Genomic DNA, 18,570 nt, shown 5'->3' on the forward strand with positions numbered 1-18,570 from the left:
TATATCCACAATGGAATATCATTCAGCCATAAAAAGGAATGAAGTACTGACACACAACAACATGGATGAACCTTGAAAACATTATGATAAATGAAAGAAGCCAGACAAAAAGGCCACATCGTTCATGATTCTATTTATATGAAATGTCCAGAATAGGGAAGTCCATAGAGACAGAAAATAGATTAGTGGTTGCCAGGGGCTGGGAGGAGGGGAAAATGGGAAGTTAATGTTTAATAAGTACGAGATTTCTTTAGGGGGTGATGAAAATGTTCTGGAACTAGATAGGGGTGATGGTTGCACAATGTTTTGAACATACTAAAAGCCACTGAATTTCACACTTTAAAATAGTTAAAATGGTGGGGAAAAGTCTAAAGCAGTTCAATACCTTTACTTTCTCTTCTGAACCACAGGACTTTAACACTTTAGTTCTGATCATCTCCTCCTGACTTATTTGCTGTTGTGTATTTTAGAGATTATTTTTATTGCCACAAGACGTTGTTGCTGCTTTATTCAGCCAATATTTATTTAGCTTTGTCTACATAACTCTTTCTTTGTTCGCTAATTCTTGCACCTAAGACATTCTATATGAGATCGCCTTCTTTATGACTGAAATATATTCTTTAAAATTTCATTTTGTGAAAATCTGTTGGTGGCAAACACTTCCATATTTTGTTTTTCAGAAAACGTCTTCATTTTGCCTTCACCGTTGGAAGATACAGTTGCTGAGTATACACTTTTAGGTCAACAGTTATTTTATTTCAGTACATCGAAGATATTCCACTGTATTCTGGCTTTCATTGTTGGTGAGATATCATTCAGTTGTGATTTCTGTTCAGAAGCCATTTCTCAATTTTAGCATCTTTTGCTGTCCAGAGAGGCAGAGATTTTTCAAAACCCTCAAGTCCTTGTTCATTCACGTTTAACAGTCTTTACAAGTCATCTTTCTCTTCTCACATTTTACTATAACCAACAAGAGGAAACCAGGTGGCATCTTCAACAATTTACTTGGAAATCTCCTTAGCTAGATCACACAGTTCATTAGACACATTTCATACTTTTCAAGTTACTAAAGGTGATAGTGTTGCTAAACTTTCTGTCACTATATAACAAGGATCCTCTTTCACCTAGTTTCTAATGACATGTTCCACACTTCTTTCTGAGCCCTCACCAGCAGCATCCTCAAAATCCAGATTTGTAGTAACAGTCTATATGAGGAAAGTTAGGTTTTTTTTTAACATTCTCCTCAAAATTCTTCCAGACTCCACCCAGTGCCTGGTTCTAAAGCCACTTTCATATTTTTGGTTATTTTTTGGAAGCGCCTCACTTCCAGTTACCAATATCTGTATTTGTTATTTATTGCAGCATAATGAATTACCCCCAAAACTTCGTAGCTTAAAACAACAAGCATTTATTGTCTTACAGTTTTTGGGGTGTCAATAATCTGGGTGGACATAACTTAGCTGGGTGCCTCTGTCTCAGGGTCTCTCATGGGGCTGCCATCAAGTTATCAGTCAGTACTGCAATCATCTCAAGCCTCGATGGGGGAAATCTTCCAAGCTCACTTAAAAAGCTGTTGTCAGGCCTCAGGTCCTTGTTGACTGTTGGCTGGAGACATCAGTTCCTTGCCATGTGGGCCTCTCAGTGCGGCAGTTAGCAACATACTGGATTCCCTCAGAGTGAGGGCTCCATGTGAGAAAGAATAAGAGGGCGAGTAAGAAGGAAGTCACAGTCTTTTTGTGACCTAATATCAGAAGGAACATCCCATCACTTTTGCCACATTCTGTTGGTTAGAAGTGAGCTACTAGGTCCCGCCCACACTAATGGGGAGGAAATGTCATGAAAGCTTGAAGAACCAGAAGGCAGGGATCATTGGGACCATCTAAGAGGCTACTTACCCCATCAGTTTTTAACAGAGTGATTCCATATTGTAAAGATTTCAACACTCCATATATTAATCAATAAATTTAATAAAATCCCAATAAAAATACTAACACAAGTGTTTAGAACTTGATAATTGAAGTGCTTTAAGTTTGGGTTGCCTAGAAGCGAGTTCAGAGACTGGAATTCCTGTGCATGTAATTTACTTAAGGGGTGCACTCTGAAGAAACCTATAAGGCAGTGAAGGAAGCAGGATGGGAAAAAAGAAGGAGCTATACAAAATGTATTTTCAGATGAAATGTCTCTGCAGCTTGATTTCATAGGGTGCCCTGGAGTGCAATTTGCACCTCAGAGCATGTCCTGCCTTCAGGATCCAAGATTTGTACCCTTGCTCCAGTCAGTCCTTGGTCTGGCCTGTCACGGGTGGGGAGTGAGCTGAGTAACCCTCAAGTACCTCTGAGTCAGGCAGCTTAGATAGCCCAAGGGCAGACCCATGGAGAATATTGCAAGTAGAAACCATTAGCCAAAGCAGTTAGCAGGACAAGTGCAAACACTGAACTGGTAAAAGGGATCCCAGGATATCTGGGCAATTACAGATTACAGAATGCAATTACAGCATCTGCTGTGATCTACCTCTTGCACCCCTCAAATCCACTTATTTGTCACATTAGGTTCACTACCTTTCACTACCTTCTGCCACAGCTTCCCCAGGATTCTGGTTGGTCACAATCTCTAGAAAACTTATAAAAGGAGTGTTAGTGGGATGAGCCACAGCCCTCAATACTGCATTTAGTCCTAAGAGATGCCCCAGTAGATCGCTTGCGTGCTAAGCATAGTACTCTCTGCTCCCACTTTGTAGCAGCAGCCCCAACTCCTCATGAAGATCAGGGTCAATTACTCCTGCTAGTATGGCAATCCCCATCTGTGAGGTAAGAAAGGAAAGAGTGTTAATGGGTCACAAGATTGAGTAATCAATCTTGATCCTTCTGTTTTCAGTAAGATAGACTCTACCCTCAACCTTGCTTGGTATCTCCCATTTCCTAGACTCTCTATTCTAACCTCTTCAGAGAATAAACCTCCAGACTTCTGCTGGTTTTGCTGTGTGGAGCTGAATGGAAGATTGTAGGATTAAATTACTTCTCAAATGGTATAATTAGACAGTTTCTCAAGTAATCTTCCTTACTTTAGCACTCCACCTTCACCTCCATTTCCAGAATTACTCAAAGCCACCAATTCCTGGTTGTTTTGGAGGATTCTGTAGTGTAAATCCAGTTACATTTTGCTGTCAACTTACAGTCTAGGATTCAGCTTTCTATGGATTTCTAAGTTAGTTACCACTTGCATGTAGTCTTTCTACTTTCCAAAATTTTGTTACCCTGGTCTCCTCTTCCTTAAGGATTTATGGAGCCCCTCCCCTCCTTTTAATTTTATGGTTATTTTATTGGAGTTTCAGAAGAGAGTGAAGGCTAGGTTTTCATTCAATTTACCATTTTTGGTTGGACATCCTCAGGCAACTTCAAAACAATGATACAAGGCTGCTGTGGGAGTACTGGGGAGCAGGGCCACGAAACCAATACAAGCAGGATTCATAGGAGGAAAAAGCTCCCCAGAGGAGATTATGTTTAAGTAATATTTAAGCTGAGAACTAAAAGATGAATAGGAATTCGGTAGGTTGGTGAAGGGTCAGGGAGACACTGTTTGATACAGAAGGAACAGTGTTATAAAAGACTAGAGGCAAGAGGGAGGATGACAAATCAGAGCAGTTGCAAAGTGGGGGATGGAGGAGTGATGAGTGATGAAGGGGATCATGAGGGAACGTGTACATGTTGTGCATAGGAGAAAAGTTGGCATAAAAATAGAGATGTGTGACCATACATACTTTGGCTGGAAAATTCTCGGATTGCATTGAGAAAATGTTTTCTTCACATCTCTGTAGATGTTTCCTCATTAGCTTGTTGAATAGAAGATTGCAATGGAGAGTTATGAAGTTTAGAAAGCACTCTTTGGGTTGCAAGTGATAGAAACCCAACTCAAAATTTAAAAGTTTAGGAACAAAATGGAATCTTGGTTCACAAAACACGGACCACGTCGGAATACTGTGCAAGTGAGAGGGGAGCAGTTTCCCAAAAGAAGGGATGCTAAGTACACAAAGAACAGGTGACAACCACCGATGTCACCCTAATTCTTTCTTCTTTGTAGCTGATCTGTTCTGACAGGATGTTTTGAACATTTTATTCAGGCATTACTTTTTGATTAGATAGCCAGGGAAGAAGGTTAGAAATGGTTACAATCAGTTTATAACCTTAAAATCAAGTCTATATTTAATGTGTCTCTTGTCATCATAAAGCTGGGTTTCTATATAGTCTGTTTATGAAAAAGGATATAAAGCTTTTCTACAACATTGAGAGATATACTTGTTTTAATATGTATCTTCCAAAGATTGTTAACTTGTAATCTTGAGATGATGTTTGAGAAAATGTTTGTGACAGTAAATTATATTTGCTCACTTAAAGTTACAAACTATATTTGTCATAGGAGACTGAACTTGCTCACCAATCTTCTGATAATTAACTTGCTATGATCTCAGTGATCTTATAAATAACTCAACCAGGATTATAAAATAGTATGGAATAACCTGTAGTTAACAATATCGTATTATGCACTTAAAAATTGGTTAAGAGGATAGATCTTATATTAAGTGTACTTACCACAATAAAAATCAAAAGCTCCTGTGGTCAAATAAAACAGGAGAAAATTTCTTTGAGATGAAATAATAATTAAAAAAGTTGAATCTTCAGATCAGTCTCTTAGTGCAAGGCAAGGCAGAATTAAAGAAAGACTAGAACAAAACAAAAATGTTAAATTCCAAGGATAATGTGGAAGAATAAGACTGATAACTACAGGCACCATGTTGTACAGCTTGAGCTTATTCCTCCAGCATAACTAAAATTCTATGCCCATTGAACAGTAACTCCTCGTGTCTCTCTCAGTCTCTTTTATATAAGCTCTTCTCCTGGATCAAGGCTTCATTTCTAATTTTTTAAATTTTATTTCACCTCTCATAAATTATATCACTTTTTACTCTGTGTTCAATTTAATCTGGTTTTCTAACTCACTAATTTCGTTTTCTAAAGTGTCCATCCTGCTACTCAGTACCTCTATTTGGTTTTTTTAATACCATTGTTCACATTTTTATTTCCAGCATAAAAAAACACAACCATCAAGGCATTTGTTTGTATGTGTCAATGTTTTATTTAACCCATTATTGAGAAAATCAGCAGGAAGACAAAAGAGCTGGTCCCGAAAGCACTTGAGAAATAGAGATGTATATAGTCAATGGGAGAGGAATGCCAAAACAAGATTATTAAGTCAAACAGAAGAGTGGTTAACCTCCTACAGGAAATAAAATCATGTCACCTTTGGGATTAACTTCTCTGCCAGGTTATAAAGCATAACAACTTATTGATGTCTGTAAATTAATCTCTAACCTTAACTGAATCTTATAGGACTACAAACCATTTGCACCTTCATCAGTTGTGGATTGTGGTTATACTGTGACAGCTATTTTCTGATCCCCAAAAGGTCAGATCAGAGTCAAGCAGGATTATTAGAAAATGCGTGGGGCCAGCCCGGTGGCGCAGTGGTTAAGTGCGCACGTTCTGCCTCGGTGGCCCGGGGTTCACCAGTTCAGATCCCAGGTGTGGATATGGCACTGCTTGGCAAGCCGTGCTGTGGTAGGCATCCACATATAAAGTAGAGGAATATGTGCATGGCTGTTAGCTCAGGGCCAGTCTTCCTCAGCAAAAAGAGGAGGATTGGTGGCAGATGTTAGCTCAGGGCTAATCTTCCTCAAAAAAAAAAGAAAGAAAGAAAGAAAGAAAGAAAAAGAAAATGCATTAGCATGGGGAAAAAAAGCAACTATTCCCTTGCCTTTTCTGAGATTGTAATAAATTTTTCTCTTATTTCTCTTATACTAGGAACTCCTGTTTTCAGATTGCCCAGGATTGCAAATCTTGGATGCTTTCTCCAACTGCTCTCTGGCTTATCCTTGCCTCTAGCCCCCTTTAACATCCAGGGGATGTTTGTGTAGTCAACGTGAAGGAGCAGGCAGATGTAAGGAGTAGCAAACCCTTCACAACCTTATCTATCAGGCATGGGCCAAGATGGAGGGGTCCTTTTGAGTGGTGGATGCAGCAGACTGGAGGGTTTGCTCTCTGCTTTCACCAGCTCAATGTTCTCCTGACTCCTTCACATTTCAACCGTGTGAGTGGGACTCCAGTTTTCAATCATGGTATAGAATTTCCCGTTACGTTTTTGTTGTGTCGTTTCAGCAGGAAATTAGCTGTGGGTGGGAGTAAAATGAGTGCATTATTAGAATTATAATGTTGTATCTCCTATCCCAGATAGCCATGGATTTTTCTCATTTTTCTGTGGAAATATTAAAAATATGTCCTTTAGAAGCTTACTATGATCATTACCTTTCTTGGTCACCACAAATTTCAAGGGGACATTGTCATTTTATTTCAAGTTTTCCAATACTTCTGTGATCCTAAGCGATTATTTTTTTGTTGATTAGAATTAGGACCAAATGGTTAATTTTCATATCCCTCTGAGATCAAACTGACCTCTTTTAAAGTTATTCCCTCCTTTAAAAATCTGAATGTAAATGTTTGGACACTCCTGTCAGAAAAATGCACATATGTATTCATACATCATGTTGCAGGTAATTTCAGGAGATTTGGGGGCTCTTGAGTCCCATTTATGAGCCTTGGGTTAAGAGCACTAGTTTTTGAGGAAACAATGTGCCCCTAACAATACCCCAAGATGACTAAATAAGATAATTGTATCTATCTGTAGGGAGGCAAAAATAGACTTTAACGTAGTAGTTCTTATCTCTTTTTGACTTCAAGTCTGTGGTGATATGATCCCCAAACACGTTTTGCTCCATGTTTGACCAGGATAATAAATGAGAGTTTTATCTTATTTTTTCTTTTTTTCCTTTTTTTATTTTAGTGAAGAAGATTGTTGCTGAGTTAACATCTGTGCCAATCTTCCTCTATTTTGTATGTGGGATGCTACCACAGCCTGGCTTGATGAGTGGTGTGTAGGTCCATGCCCAGGATCAGAACCCACAAACCCTGGGCTGCCAAAGCAGAGTGCATGAACTTAACCACTATGCTACCGGGCCAGCCCCAAGAGTTCTATTTTAAATGTTGGAAGCCTAATCTGAAATGCTTACATGATGAATATCTTCTGCCAACTTTAAACACATTGTTTTTCCACAGAGGAGGAACTGGTGGCTGTGTGAGAGACCTAATTGTCAGGAGGAGAATGCTTTCCAGGTGGGTTTTCTTATTTCTTCTGGCCTAGTTCCATTGGAAGGAGGGGCAAAGCTGGGAGCAGCTGCAGCAAATGGGCAAGGGTTAAACTAGATGCAACACTCCCAGAAAATGCAGGATTAATGACAATTTCTTTGGGAGGCTTCAGGGCAGTGTTTACTAGGACTGTATAGTTTAAATGCATAGAAAAATGATGGTGCTATGGGCAGTGTTGGGCAGGAAGTAACCCAGAGGCCAGTCAAAGACAGAAGGCAACCCTGAGAGGGATGCTGGACTGAAGTTAGGGAACAGCCTGGTCCCCTCTCAGTACAGCTGCTGTGCCTCGCAGCCCAGAACCTCTAGCCTCAGGGCAATCTGGTGCCCCCAGCTCTGGGGGTGAATTCTAAGGTAGCGAGTCAGTAAAGGTGGATCTAGAGAGTTCACCACAGGTGTGAAGGAGTCTTTATTTCCCTGAAAAACCTGAAAGAGGAAAGATAGCATTTATTAGTTAGAAAAAAATGATAATGTTTATACTCCCATCCCCCACCAGGCTCTTCAGGTCCATTGGCCTCCTACTCTGTCACTCACTTACCTGTAGCTCCTTCCCCAACTTGGCCCTCACCCTTCTTGGCATCCATCACAAAGCACAGACTTTTTTTTCACTTCCTATTCAGTAGTCCATGTTTCCAGGAGTCCAGGATTGAACCCTTGGAGGTGACTAGATGACTCTGTGTCCTATGCATCTGGGCCTAGGAAAGTGGCTGTGACATTTAGAATTAACAGTACTCTCTTGCCTGCTGTAGAGGCCTTTGCTCCAGCTATGCCTTATATCTGGAATGTTCTCATCCACTTGCCAAAATCTGAGTGAGAATGGGTTTTTTGTCCTAGGTTATACACAGCATCTGTGTGTTGGGCCATCTGGATGTGGGAGTCAGGCTTCAGCCAGCTGACTCTCTCGTCAGTGCATTTGCTATTGCAAGAAGAGTTCATACTAAGTGCTCAATAAATGGTACCTACAGTCATGAGTCAGATAAGCTAGTTTCACACGTTGGTAGGAACTTCATAATGATAACAAAAGCCACACAGCAAGGCATGCAATTTAGTGTAGCCTGGCTACTCAGCCGGTAGGGGGTACAGACACGGAGAAAGAAGAGGGAAGAGAGTCTAAGACAAGACATCTTGCCACTCTGGGACTTTGGAGGTAAGCCTACCTGTGAACCAGGTGAAGCTTTGGGAAAATTAAGTCTGAATGTTCAAAAAGTATTGGTTGGGAAGGAGTGACATCAGCATTATGGCAGAGTGAGCTCTCCCCTTGAACTCCCCCTTCTAAAGTATGACCAAAAGGACATTCATGCACCTACAGAGAACATTCACACAACACAAAAGATGTCTGAGAGACCCACACAGCCATACGTCTGAAGGTGGTGGGGCTGGATCCTCTGGAGGAAGTGGGAGCTGGTAAGGGGAACTGCTTTCTTCCCTATGGCAGCCAGCTACCTTGGTACAGTGCAGGGCTCTGAGAGGAAAGGCGGAGGGGTGGCCCTCCACAGGAACACCATTACTCTCCAAGTTCCCTCACAGCCCGAGGGAAAGCCCCACACATACAGGAGACTGAGCTATTGTGGGGATGTCTCCACCAAACTAGCACCCCAGGAGAGCAGTTGGTGAGGGCCCAGAGAGAACGCAGGGATCACATAGAAGAAAGAGAGTGTCCCTCCCCCTGCCCAGCACTCCAGCCCTCTGATTGCCCAGAGCACCAAGTGGAGAGAGAAGCAGCATCTGAGAAAGGCATGCAGGTCTCTGGCATCACTCAGAGCACAGTGGGGAGAGAGAGGTGGGGGCTAGGAAAGCTGTGTAGGTCTCCGGGATCACCCAGAGTGCCACACAGAGAGAGGGGCAGGGGCTGGGAAAGGGGCACAGGTGAAAGAAGGCTCCCCTTCCCCCACCTGGAACTCCAGCCCTCTCATTGCCCAGAGCTCTGCATAGAGAGAGAAGCGGAGGCTGGGGGAAGCACAAGTGAAAGAAAGCACCCCTCCCCTTTCCTGGTGCCCCAGATCTGCTGTTGGTCAGAGCATCACACAGAGAGAAAAGAAGTCAGTGGCTGGAGCTGGGGAGCCCCAGATCATGCTGGGCCCAGAATACACAGTGCCTGATCCTCACCCAGAAGTGGCAGGTGGAAGCTGCAACCAGATAATAACACCATGCGGAGGCAAAAATCCACACCATCAAGCAGTATGAGAAAGTACATTAAATCTCCAGACAAGAAGGAAAGTGACAAGTACCCAGAAACCAACCCTGAATACACAGCAATTCATAACGTAAATGACAAAGAATTCAAAATAGCTATCATAAAAAATCTCAATGAGTTGCAAGAAAACACAGAAAGACAAATTAACAAATTCAGGAGCTTCTTCACAAAAGAGATTGAAACTTTAAAGAAGAACCAATCTGAATTGTTGGAGATGAAAACCATGATGGATGAGATAAAGAAAAATCTGGATTCCCTAAACAACAGAGTTGACAATATGGAGGAGCAAAATAACAATTTAGAAGATAGTTATATAGAAATGCTTCAGATGGAGGAGAAGAGAGAACTAAAACTAAAAAGAAAGGAAGAAACTCTCAGAGAAATATGTGACTCAATTAGGAAATGCAACATAAGGATTATAGGTATTCAAGAGGGGGAAGAGAAGGAGAATGGAGCAGAAAGCAGAAAGAAATAATAGCTGAGAACTTCCAAAACCTGGGGAAAGAGCTGAAAATACAAATGAATGAAGCCAGTATATCTCCTAATTTCATCAATGTAAAAAGGCCTACTGCAAGGCATATAGTAGTAAAGCTGGCAAAAGTCAATGACAAAGAAAAAGTATTAAGGGCAACAAGGCAGAAGAGTATAATCTACAAAGGAACCCATATCAGGCTTTCAGCAGATTTCTCAGCAGAAACCTTACAGGCTAGGAGAGAGTGGAATGACATGTTCAAAATTCTGAAAGATAAAAACTTTCATCCAAGACTACTCTATCCAGCAAAAATAGCCTTCAGATATGACGGGGAAATAAAAACTTTCCCAAATAAACAAAAGCTAAGGGAGTTAATCACGACAAGACACTCCCTACAAGAAATCCTCAAGAAGGCCTTCATAACTGAAAAATAAAATAGGAAAAGGGCTACAAAGCCCTGAGCAAGAAGATGAACAGGAAGGCAATAATCAGAAAATGGCAGCTCTCTATCAGATCAGGTTAGTCAACACTCAACTTTAACATTAAGGATAAAGAGAAGGAAAACAACAAAATAAAAATAATCTCATCATTTTAACGACAAATTCACAACACAAGATGGAATAAGACATGACATAAATACCTTAGAATGGGAAGAGGAAAAGGATGGAATCGGCATAGTCTAAGGAAATAAGAGTCTATCAGAAAATGGACTGTCTCATCTTTGAGATTTTTTTATACATACCTAATGGTAACCACCAAACAAACAATTAGAACAGAGACATATATGTCTCTCATACAAGGAGAAAATGAAGAAAATCACCATAGAAAACTACCTAATCGAATTGGTAGTTCAAAACACATGGGATGAGAAACAAAAGAAATGCAGGAGAACTGGAAAACGAGCAATAAGATGGCAGTAATAAGCCCTCATATATCAATAATCACTCTAAATGAAAATGGACTGAATTCTCCAATCAAAAGACAAAGAGTGGCAGGATGGATTAAAGAACAAGACCCAACAATCTGCTGCCTCCAGGAAACACATCTCAGCTCCACAGACAAATATGGGCTCAGAGTAAAGGAGTGGAAGATAATACTCCAAGCTAATGGCAAACAAAAGAAAGTAGGTATTGCCATACTTACAACAGACAAAGTAGATTTCAAGACAAAACAATTAAGGAGAGACAAAGATGGCAGGCAGTATATAATGATCAAAGGGACACTCCACCAAGAAGACATAACACTTATAAACATACATGCACCCAACACAGGAGCACCAAAGTACATAAAGCAACTATTAACAAATCTAAAAGGAGATATTAATAATAACATAATCATAGTAGGGGACCTCAATACCCCACTTACCTCAATGGATAGATCATCCAGACAAAATATCAACATGGAAATAATGGAATTAAATGAAAAACTAGATCAGATGGATTTAATGGATATACACAGAACTCTCCATCCAAAAACAGCAGAATATACACTCTTCTCAAGTGCACATGGAACATTCTCAAAGATACACCATATATTGGGAAACAAGGCAAACCTCAATAAATCTAAGAAGATTGAAATCATATCTAGTAACTTTTCTGACCATAATGCTATGCAACTAGAAATCAATAACAAGAAAAAAGCTGGGAAAGGAACAAAAATGTGGAGACTAAACAACATGCTACTGAACAACCAATGGATCATCACAGGAATAAAGGGAGAAATAAAAAAATATCTGGAGACAAATGAGAACAAGAACACACCATACCAACTTATATGGGATGCAGCAAAAGCAGTCCTAAGAGGGAAATTTATAGAAATATAGGCCCATGTTAACAAACAAGAAAAATCTCAAATAAGAAATCTTAAACTACACCTAACAGAATTAGAAAAAGAAGAACAAACAAAGCCCAAACTCAGCAGAAGGAGGGAAATAATAAAAATTAGAGCAAAAATAAATGAAATTGAAACAAAAAGACTGTAGAAAGGGTCAATGAAACAAGGAGGTGGTTCTTGGAGAAAAGCAAAATTGACAAACCTTTATCCAGACTCACTAAGAAATAAAGAGAGAAGGCTCAAATAAATAAAATTAAAAATGAAAGAGGAGAAATCACAACAGATACTGCAGAAATACAAAAGATTATAAGAGAATATTATGAAAAACTGTATGCCAACAACCTGGACAATCTTGAAGAAATGGATAAATTCTTTGACTCTTACAACCTCCCAAAACTGAATCAAGAAGAAATAGAGAACCTGAATAGACCAATGACAAGTAAAGAAATTGAAACAGTAATCAAAAACCTCCCCAAAAATAAAAGTCCAGGACCAGGTGGCTTCTTTGGAGAATTCTAACAAACATTCAAAGAATACTTAATACCTATTCTTCTCAAACTATTCCAAAACATTGAGGAAGATGGAAAAATTCCTAAAACTTTCTACATGGTCAACATCACCCTGATCCCAAAGCCAGACAAGGACAACACAGAGAAGGAAAATTACAGCCCAATATCGCTGATGAACCTAGATGCAAAAATCCTCAACAAAATATTGACAAATTGAATACTGTAATACATTAAAAAGATCATACACCATGATCAAGTGGGATTCATATCACGGACACAGGGATGGTTCAACATCTGCAAATCAATCAATGTGATACACCACATTAACAAAATGAGGAACAAAAACCACATGATTATCTCAATAGATGCAGAGAAAGCATTTGACAAGATCCAACATCCACTCATGATAAAAACGCTCAATAAAATGGGTGTAGAGTGAAAGTACCTCAACATAATAAAGGCCATAGATGGAAAACCCACAGCCACCATCATACTCAATGGGGATAAACGGAAAGCCACCCCTCTGAGAACAGGAACAAGACAAGGATGCCCACTCTTACCACTCTTATTCAACATAGTACTAGAGGTTTCAGCCAGAGCAATTAGGCAAGAAAAAGAAATAAAAGGAATCCAAACAGGCAATGAAGAATTGAAACTCTCGCTGTTTGCAGACAACATGATTTTATATATAGAAGACCATAAAGAATCCATCAGAAAACTATTAGAAATAATCAATAACTACAGTAAAGTTGCAAGGTACAAAATCAACTTACAAAAATCAGTTGCATTTCTATACTCCCATAACGAACTAACAGAACAAGAACTCAAGAATACAATCCCATTTACAATCGCAACAAAAAGAATAAAATATCTAGGAATAAATTTAACCGAGAAGGTGAAAGACCTATACAAGGAAAACTATAAGACATTATTGAAAGAAATCTATAATGACATAAAGAAATAGAAAGATATTCCATGCACATGGATTGGAAAAATAAACACAGTTAAAATGTCCATACTCCCTAAAGCTATCCACAGATTCAGTGCAATTCCAATCAGAATCCCAATGATGTTCTTCACAGAAATGGAACAAAGAATCTTAAAATTTATATGGGGCAATAAAAGACCCCGAATAACCAAAGCAATCCTGAGAAACAAGAACAAAGCTGGTGGCATCACAATCCCAGACTTCAAAATGTACTACAAAGCCACAGTAATCAAAACAGCATGGTACTAGTACAAGAAAAGGCACACAGATCAATGGAACAGGATTGAAAGCCCAGAAATAAAACAACATATCTATGGACAACTAATCTTCGACAAAGGAGCCAAGAACATACAATGGAGAAAGGAAAGCCTCTCCAATAAATGGTGTTGGAAAACTGGACAGCCACATGCAAAAGAATGAAAGTTGACCATTATCTCTCTCCATACACAAAAATAGACTCAAAATGGACCAAAGACTTGAAGGTAATTCCCAAAACCATAAAACCTCTGGAAGAAAATATAAGCAGTACACACATTGACATCAGCCTTAAAAGGATCTTTTCAGGGGCTGGCCCCGTGGCCGAGTGGTTAAGTTCGCGCGCTCCGCTGCAGGCGGCCCAGTGTTTCGTTGGTTTGAATCCTGGGCGCGGACATGGCACTGCTCATCAGACCACGCTGAGGCGGCGTCCCACGTGCCACAACTAGAAGAACCCACAACGAAGAATACACAACTATGTACTGGGGGACTTTGGGGAGAAAAAGGAAAAAATAAAATCTTTAAAAAAAAAAAAAAAAGGATCTTTTCAAATACCATGTCTACTTGGACAAGGGAAACAAAAGAAAAAATAAACAAGTGGGAATTCACCAGACTAAAGAGCTTCTGGAAGGCAAAGGAAACCAGGATCAAAACAAAAAAAACAGCCCACCAACTGGGAGAAAATATTTGCAAATCATCTATCCAACAAAGGGTAATCTCCATAATACATAAAGAACTCATACAACTGAACTACAAAAAAACAAACCACCCAATCAAAAAATGGGCAGAGGAGATGAACAGACATTTTTCCAAAGAAGATATACAGATGGTTGATAGGCACATGAAAAGATGCTCAACATCACTAATCATCAGGGAAATGCAAACCAAAACCACACTTAGATATCACCTTACGCACGTTTGAATGGCCACAATCACCAAGACAAAAAATAACAAATGTTGGAGAGGTTGTGGAGAAAAGGGGACCCTCATACACTGCAGGTAGTAATGCAAACTAGTGCAGGCACTATGGAAAACAGTATGGAGATTTCTCAAAAAACTAAAAATAGAAATACCATATGATCCAGCCATCTCACTACTGGGTATTTATCCAAAGAACTTGAAATCAACAATACAAAGAGGCTTATATTCCTTGTAGCATTATTCACAATAGCCAAGACGTGAAAGCAACCCAAGTGCCCATCAACCAAGGATTGGATAAAGAAGATGTGGTGTGTATATATATATATACAATGGAATACTACTCAGGCATTAAAAAAGAGAAAATCATCCCATTTGCAACAACATGGCTGGACCTTCAGGGTATTATGTTAACTGAAATAAGCCAGACAGAGGAAAGACAAACACTGTATGATTTCACTCATTTATGGAAGATAAACTTATAGACAAAGAGAACAGTTTAGTGGTTACCAGGGGGAAGGAGGGGTGGGAGGTGGGCACAAGGGGTGAAGGGGCACACTTATATGGTGTCTGACAAATAATAACGTACAACTGAAATTTCACAATGTTACAAACTATTATTGATCACAATAAATAAATAAATTTTTTTTAAAAAGTGTTGGTTGGTTAAAGCTCTGCTCCAGGCTGAGGCTCATGTACAGTGTGTCTTCTCAGACTGGACATTTTTATCTCATGGAAGAGGGCAGAGGCAAACACAAAATCACATTTAAAACTTCTGTTCGGAAGTGGTGAATTTCATGTCGACTTACATTCCCTTGGTCAAAAGGAGTCCTGTTGCCAAGCCCAAAGTCAATGGAGTTTTCAAGTAAGGAGGGAGTGAAAAATCAAGAATAATACCTTTTACCTCATCTGCCATTTTCTGTTCATTTAGAAATGCCTTATATTTTCTTGTTCTAGCAATAAGAAGCAGTTTTATGTAGGCAGAGATAAAGTTGGACGACTTATGAGGTTTCTTAATCCAGGAGCACCCTCTACTGCTGATAAAGTGCAGTGCAATTTCTTTAACAGATGGGACGGAAAGAGGTTTGTGTCTTGTGCTTTGGAGATTTGTTTTTGGTTTTACAGGAGACTTAATTTCCACCATTTGATTTCTCTTTTTGTTCATCACCAAGCCTCCAAAAAATGTATCCCTCTTCATCAGAACCAATGCCTTTCCATATCTGCCACCTCTAGTCCCACGTCTCAATCCCTTTCCTTTCGGTTCTCCAGAAGCCAACGCTATGATCCAGCAGTTCTCAAATATCAGTATTTCATCACTGAAGGCGAGACTGCCTCTTTCCAGAAGTGATTTGATCTGTGTTCTATCACCACTAGGTCTCACACTGACCCTTCCTCTTTTTTGCACAGTCTCTCCTGGACTCTCTCCAGAGTGAGCTCTGGAGCTAGGGCAGCTAGCTTTGCATGTTTATTTCCTACTTACTTGTAAACTGAAACTTCTAGTATTCTATGGAGAGATTTAGGCAGCTGCTATTATCTGATGAGAATGTGCAACTCAGTACTTGGAATTTTTAAATTCTATTTTAAACTATTTTTCCAACTATTTGTTTCTGGCATATAGAAATACAATTAAATTTTGTATTGATTTTGTTTTCAGTAAACTTGCAAAATTATTTTATCAATTCTAACAATTTAGATAGACACTTAGATAGGTTCTGTTGGATTTTCTATGTATGCCATCATATCTTCCACATATTATGAGAGTTTGTTTCATCTTTTCCAGTTCTTACACGTTTTATTTCTTTTTCTTATCTTGCTGCACCACTTAGGACATCCAATACGGTTTCTAACAAAAGTGGATGTGGCAGATTAAAGATGGTTATGAATTTTTGACATTCCTCCAATGGAGATGTAGGTATACTTTGCTTTATTTTACATCAGGGCTGGCCACTGATTCTTTGCACTGATAGAGTATGGCAGAAGTGATGCTGTGCCAGTTCTGCCTGGCCTTTTCAAGAGGACTGACAGCGTCCACTTTGGTTTCTTGGAATCTAGCTCTTAAGTAAGAGGAGTGACTATCCTAAGACCATCATGTTGTGAGAAGCCCACAACATGTGGAAAGGCCCTGAAAAGACACCATGTGTATAGAAAGGTCAAGGGTAAAACCAAGGTGCCAGACCAAGAAAACCAAGGGTACCAGACATGTGAGCAAAGAAGCCATCTAGGAAGTAGATCTGTCCATCCATCCCCACTGACATTATATGGATCACAGACAAACCAGCCAGCCAGCTCAACCTAAATTCCTGATCCTCAAAATTGTAACTAAGTTTTGGGGTGGTTTGTTATGCAGCAATAGATAACTGGTACGGTGGACCTCCTTTTCTTATTCCCAGTCTCAACAGGGAAAGCTTTCTGTGTTTCACCTAAAATACAATATTTGCTCTAAGATTTCTGTGAATACCCTTTATCAGATTAAATAATTTCCCTTCTAGTCTTAGTTTGCTATTTTTTTCGTTAAGAATAGATGCTGAATTTTATGAAATTTTTTTTTCTGCATTTATTGGTCATATAATCTTTTAGCCTATTAACATGGTGGATTAAGTTCATTTTCTAACATTAAGCTTACCTCATATTCCTAGGATAAATCCAACTTGGATATATATTGCTAATATTTTGTTTTGGATCTATGTTCATGAATAAAATTGGCCTATTATTTTCCTTTCTAACGAAATTGTTCTTGTTGGGTTTTGTTATCATAAAGAGTTGGGTAATGTACAGTCTTTTTCCATTTTCTGGAAGAATCTTTGTAATATTGGTATTACTTCTACCTTGAAAATTTGCAGAGTATTTAGTGTAGCCATCTGGATCTGGAGTTTTCTTTGTAGGAAGATTTTTTAATACCAATTCAATTTCTCGAAGGTTATGGGAGTTTTAAGGTTTTCTGTGCTTTCTTGAGTAAGTTATATTTACTAGGAATTAATCTATTTTACCTAATTTTCCAAATTTACTGGCGTAAGGTTAATAAATATCCTCTTATGTTTTCTGTTGGCTGAGTGGTAAAATGTTACTGAGTGGTAAAATCACTCATGTATGTTGGAAAATTTTTTAGTTTTTGCTTTAACAAATGAAAGAAATTTTCACTAGATTTTCTTTTGGAGAGAGGTTTCAAATTTTTTCTTTCAGCATCATGTAGATACCATTAATTATCTTCTGGTTTTAATTATTGTTTAGAAATCAGCTGTCAGTTCATCACTCTTATTATGGTAATGTATGTGTCTTATGGCTTCTTTTTATTGTGGTAAAATGTAAATTTACCACCTGAACCATTTTAAAGTGTAAAATTCAGTGGTATTTAGTACATTTACCGCTATCTGGTTCCAGAATATTTCCATCACTCCAAAAGGAAATCCAGTACCCGTGAAGAAGCAACTCCCCATTCACACTTCCCTCCAATCTCTGGTAATCACTAATCTATTTTCTGTGTCTATATATTTGCCTATTGTGAACATTTCATATAAATGTAATCATACAATATGTTGCCTTTTGTGTCTGGCTTCTTTCACTTAGCGTGTTTTCAAGGTTTACTCATGCTGTAGCAAATATATTAGTACTTCTGTTCTTTTTGTGGCTGAATAATATTCCATTGTGTGGATAGACCACATTTTGTTTATCCGTCAGTCAATGGACATTTGGGTCATTTTCACCTGTTGGCTATTATGAATAGAGCTGCTATGAGCACTTGCTTAAAGTTTTTATTAATTGACTTTTTTCAATTCTTTTGGGTATATACCCAGTAGAGAAATTGCTGGGTCATACGATAATTTTATGTTTACCTTATTGAGGAACCACTAAAATGTTTTCTACAGTGGCTGCCCCATTTCACATTCCCATTAGCAATGTGGGTTCTAATTTTTCCACATTCTTGCTAACACTTTTTCTGTATTTTTAAGAAATTATAGCCATCCTCGTGGGTGTGAAGCGATATCTTATTGTCGTTTTGATTTGAATTTTCCTAATGCCTAGTGATGTTGATGTTCATGTGCTTGTTGGTCATTTGTATATCTTCATTGGAGAAATGCCTGTTGAAGTCCTTTGCCTATTTTTAAATTTGGTTGTCTTTTTGTTGTTGAGTTTAAGAGTTCTTTTCATATCCT

General features: G+C 38.9%; 1 protein-coding gene across 13 annotated transcripts in view; it reads right to left on the minus strand.

Annotated features, from left to right (window-relative positions):
- Window positions 1-5,106: 5,106 nt before the first annotated feature.
- Window positions 5,107-18,570, minus strand: part of F8 (coagulation factor VIII) — a 145,283-nt gene continuing 131,819 nt past the window's right edge. For 9 of the 13 annotated variants that reach the window (XM_070604627.1, XM_070604626.1, XM_070604629.1 and 6 more), the window contains one exon: window positions 5,107-7,676. In XM_070604627.1, coding sequence (XP_070460728.1) covers window positions 7,521-7,676 — 156 coding nt within the window. In that variant the 3' untranslated portion in view covers window positions 5,107-7,520. The remainder of the gene's footprint in view (window positions 7,677-18,570) is intronic. The other 4 variants (XR_011535970.1, XR_011535967.1, XR_011535968.1 and 1 more) reach the window with 1 other exon arrangement.

The sequence above is a fragment of the Equus przewalskii genome, chromosome X (assembly GCF_037783145.1).
Source record: "Equus przewalskii isolate Varuska chromosome X, EquPr2, whole genome shotgun sequence".
Lineage (NCBI taxonomy): Eukaryota > Metazoa > Chordata > Mammalia > Perissodactyla > Equidae > Equus > Equus przewalskii.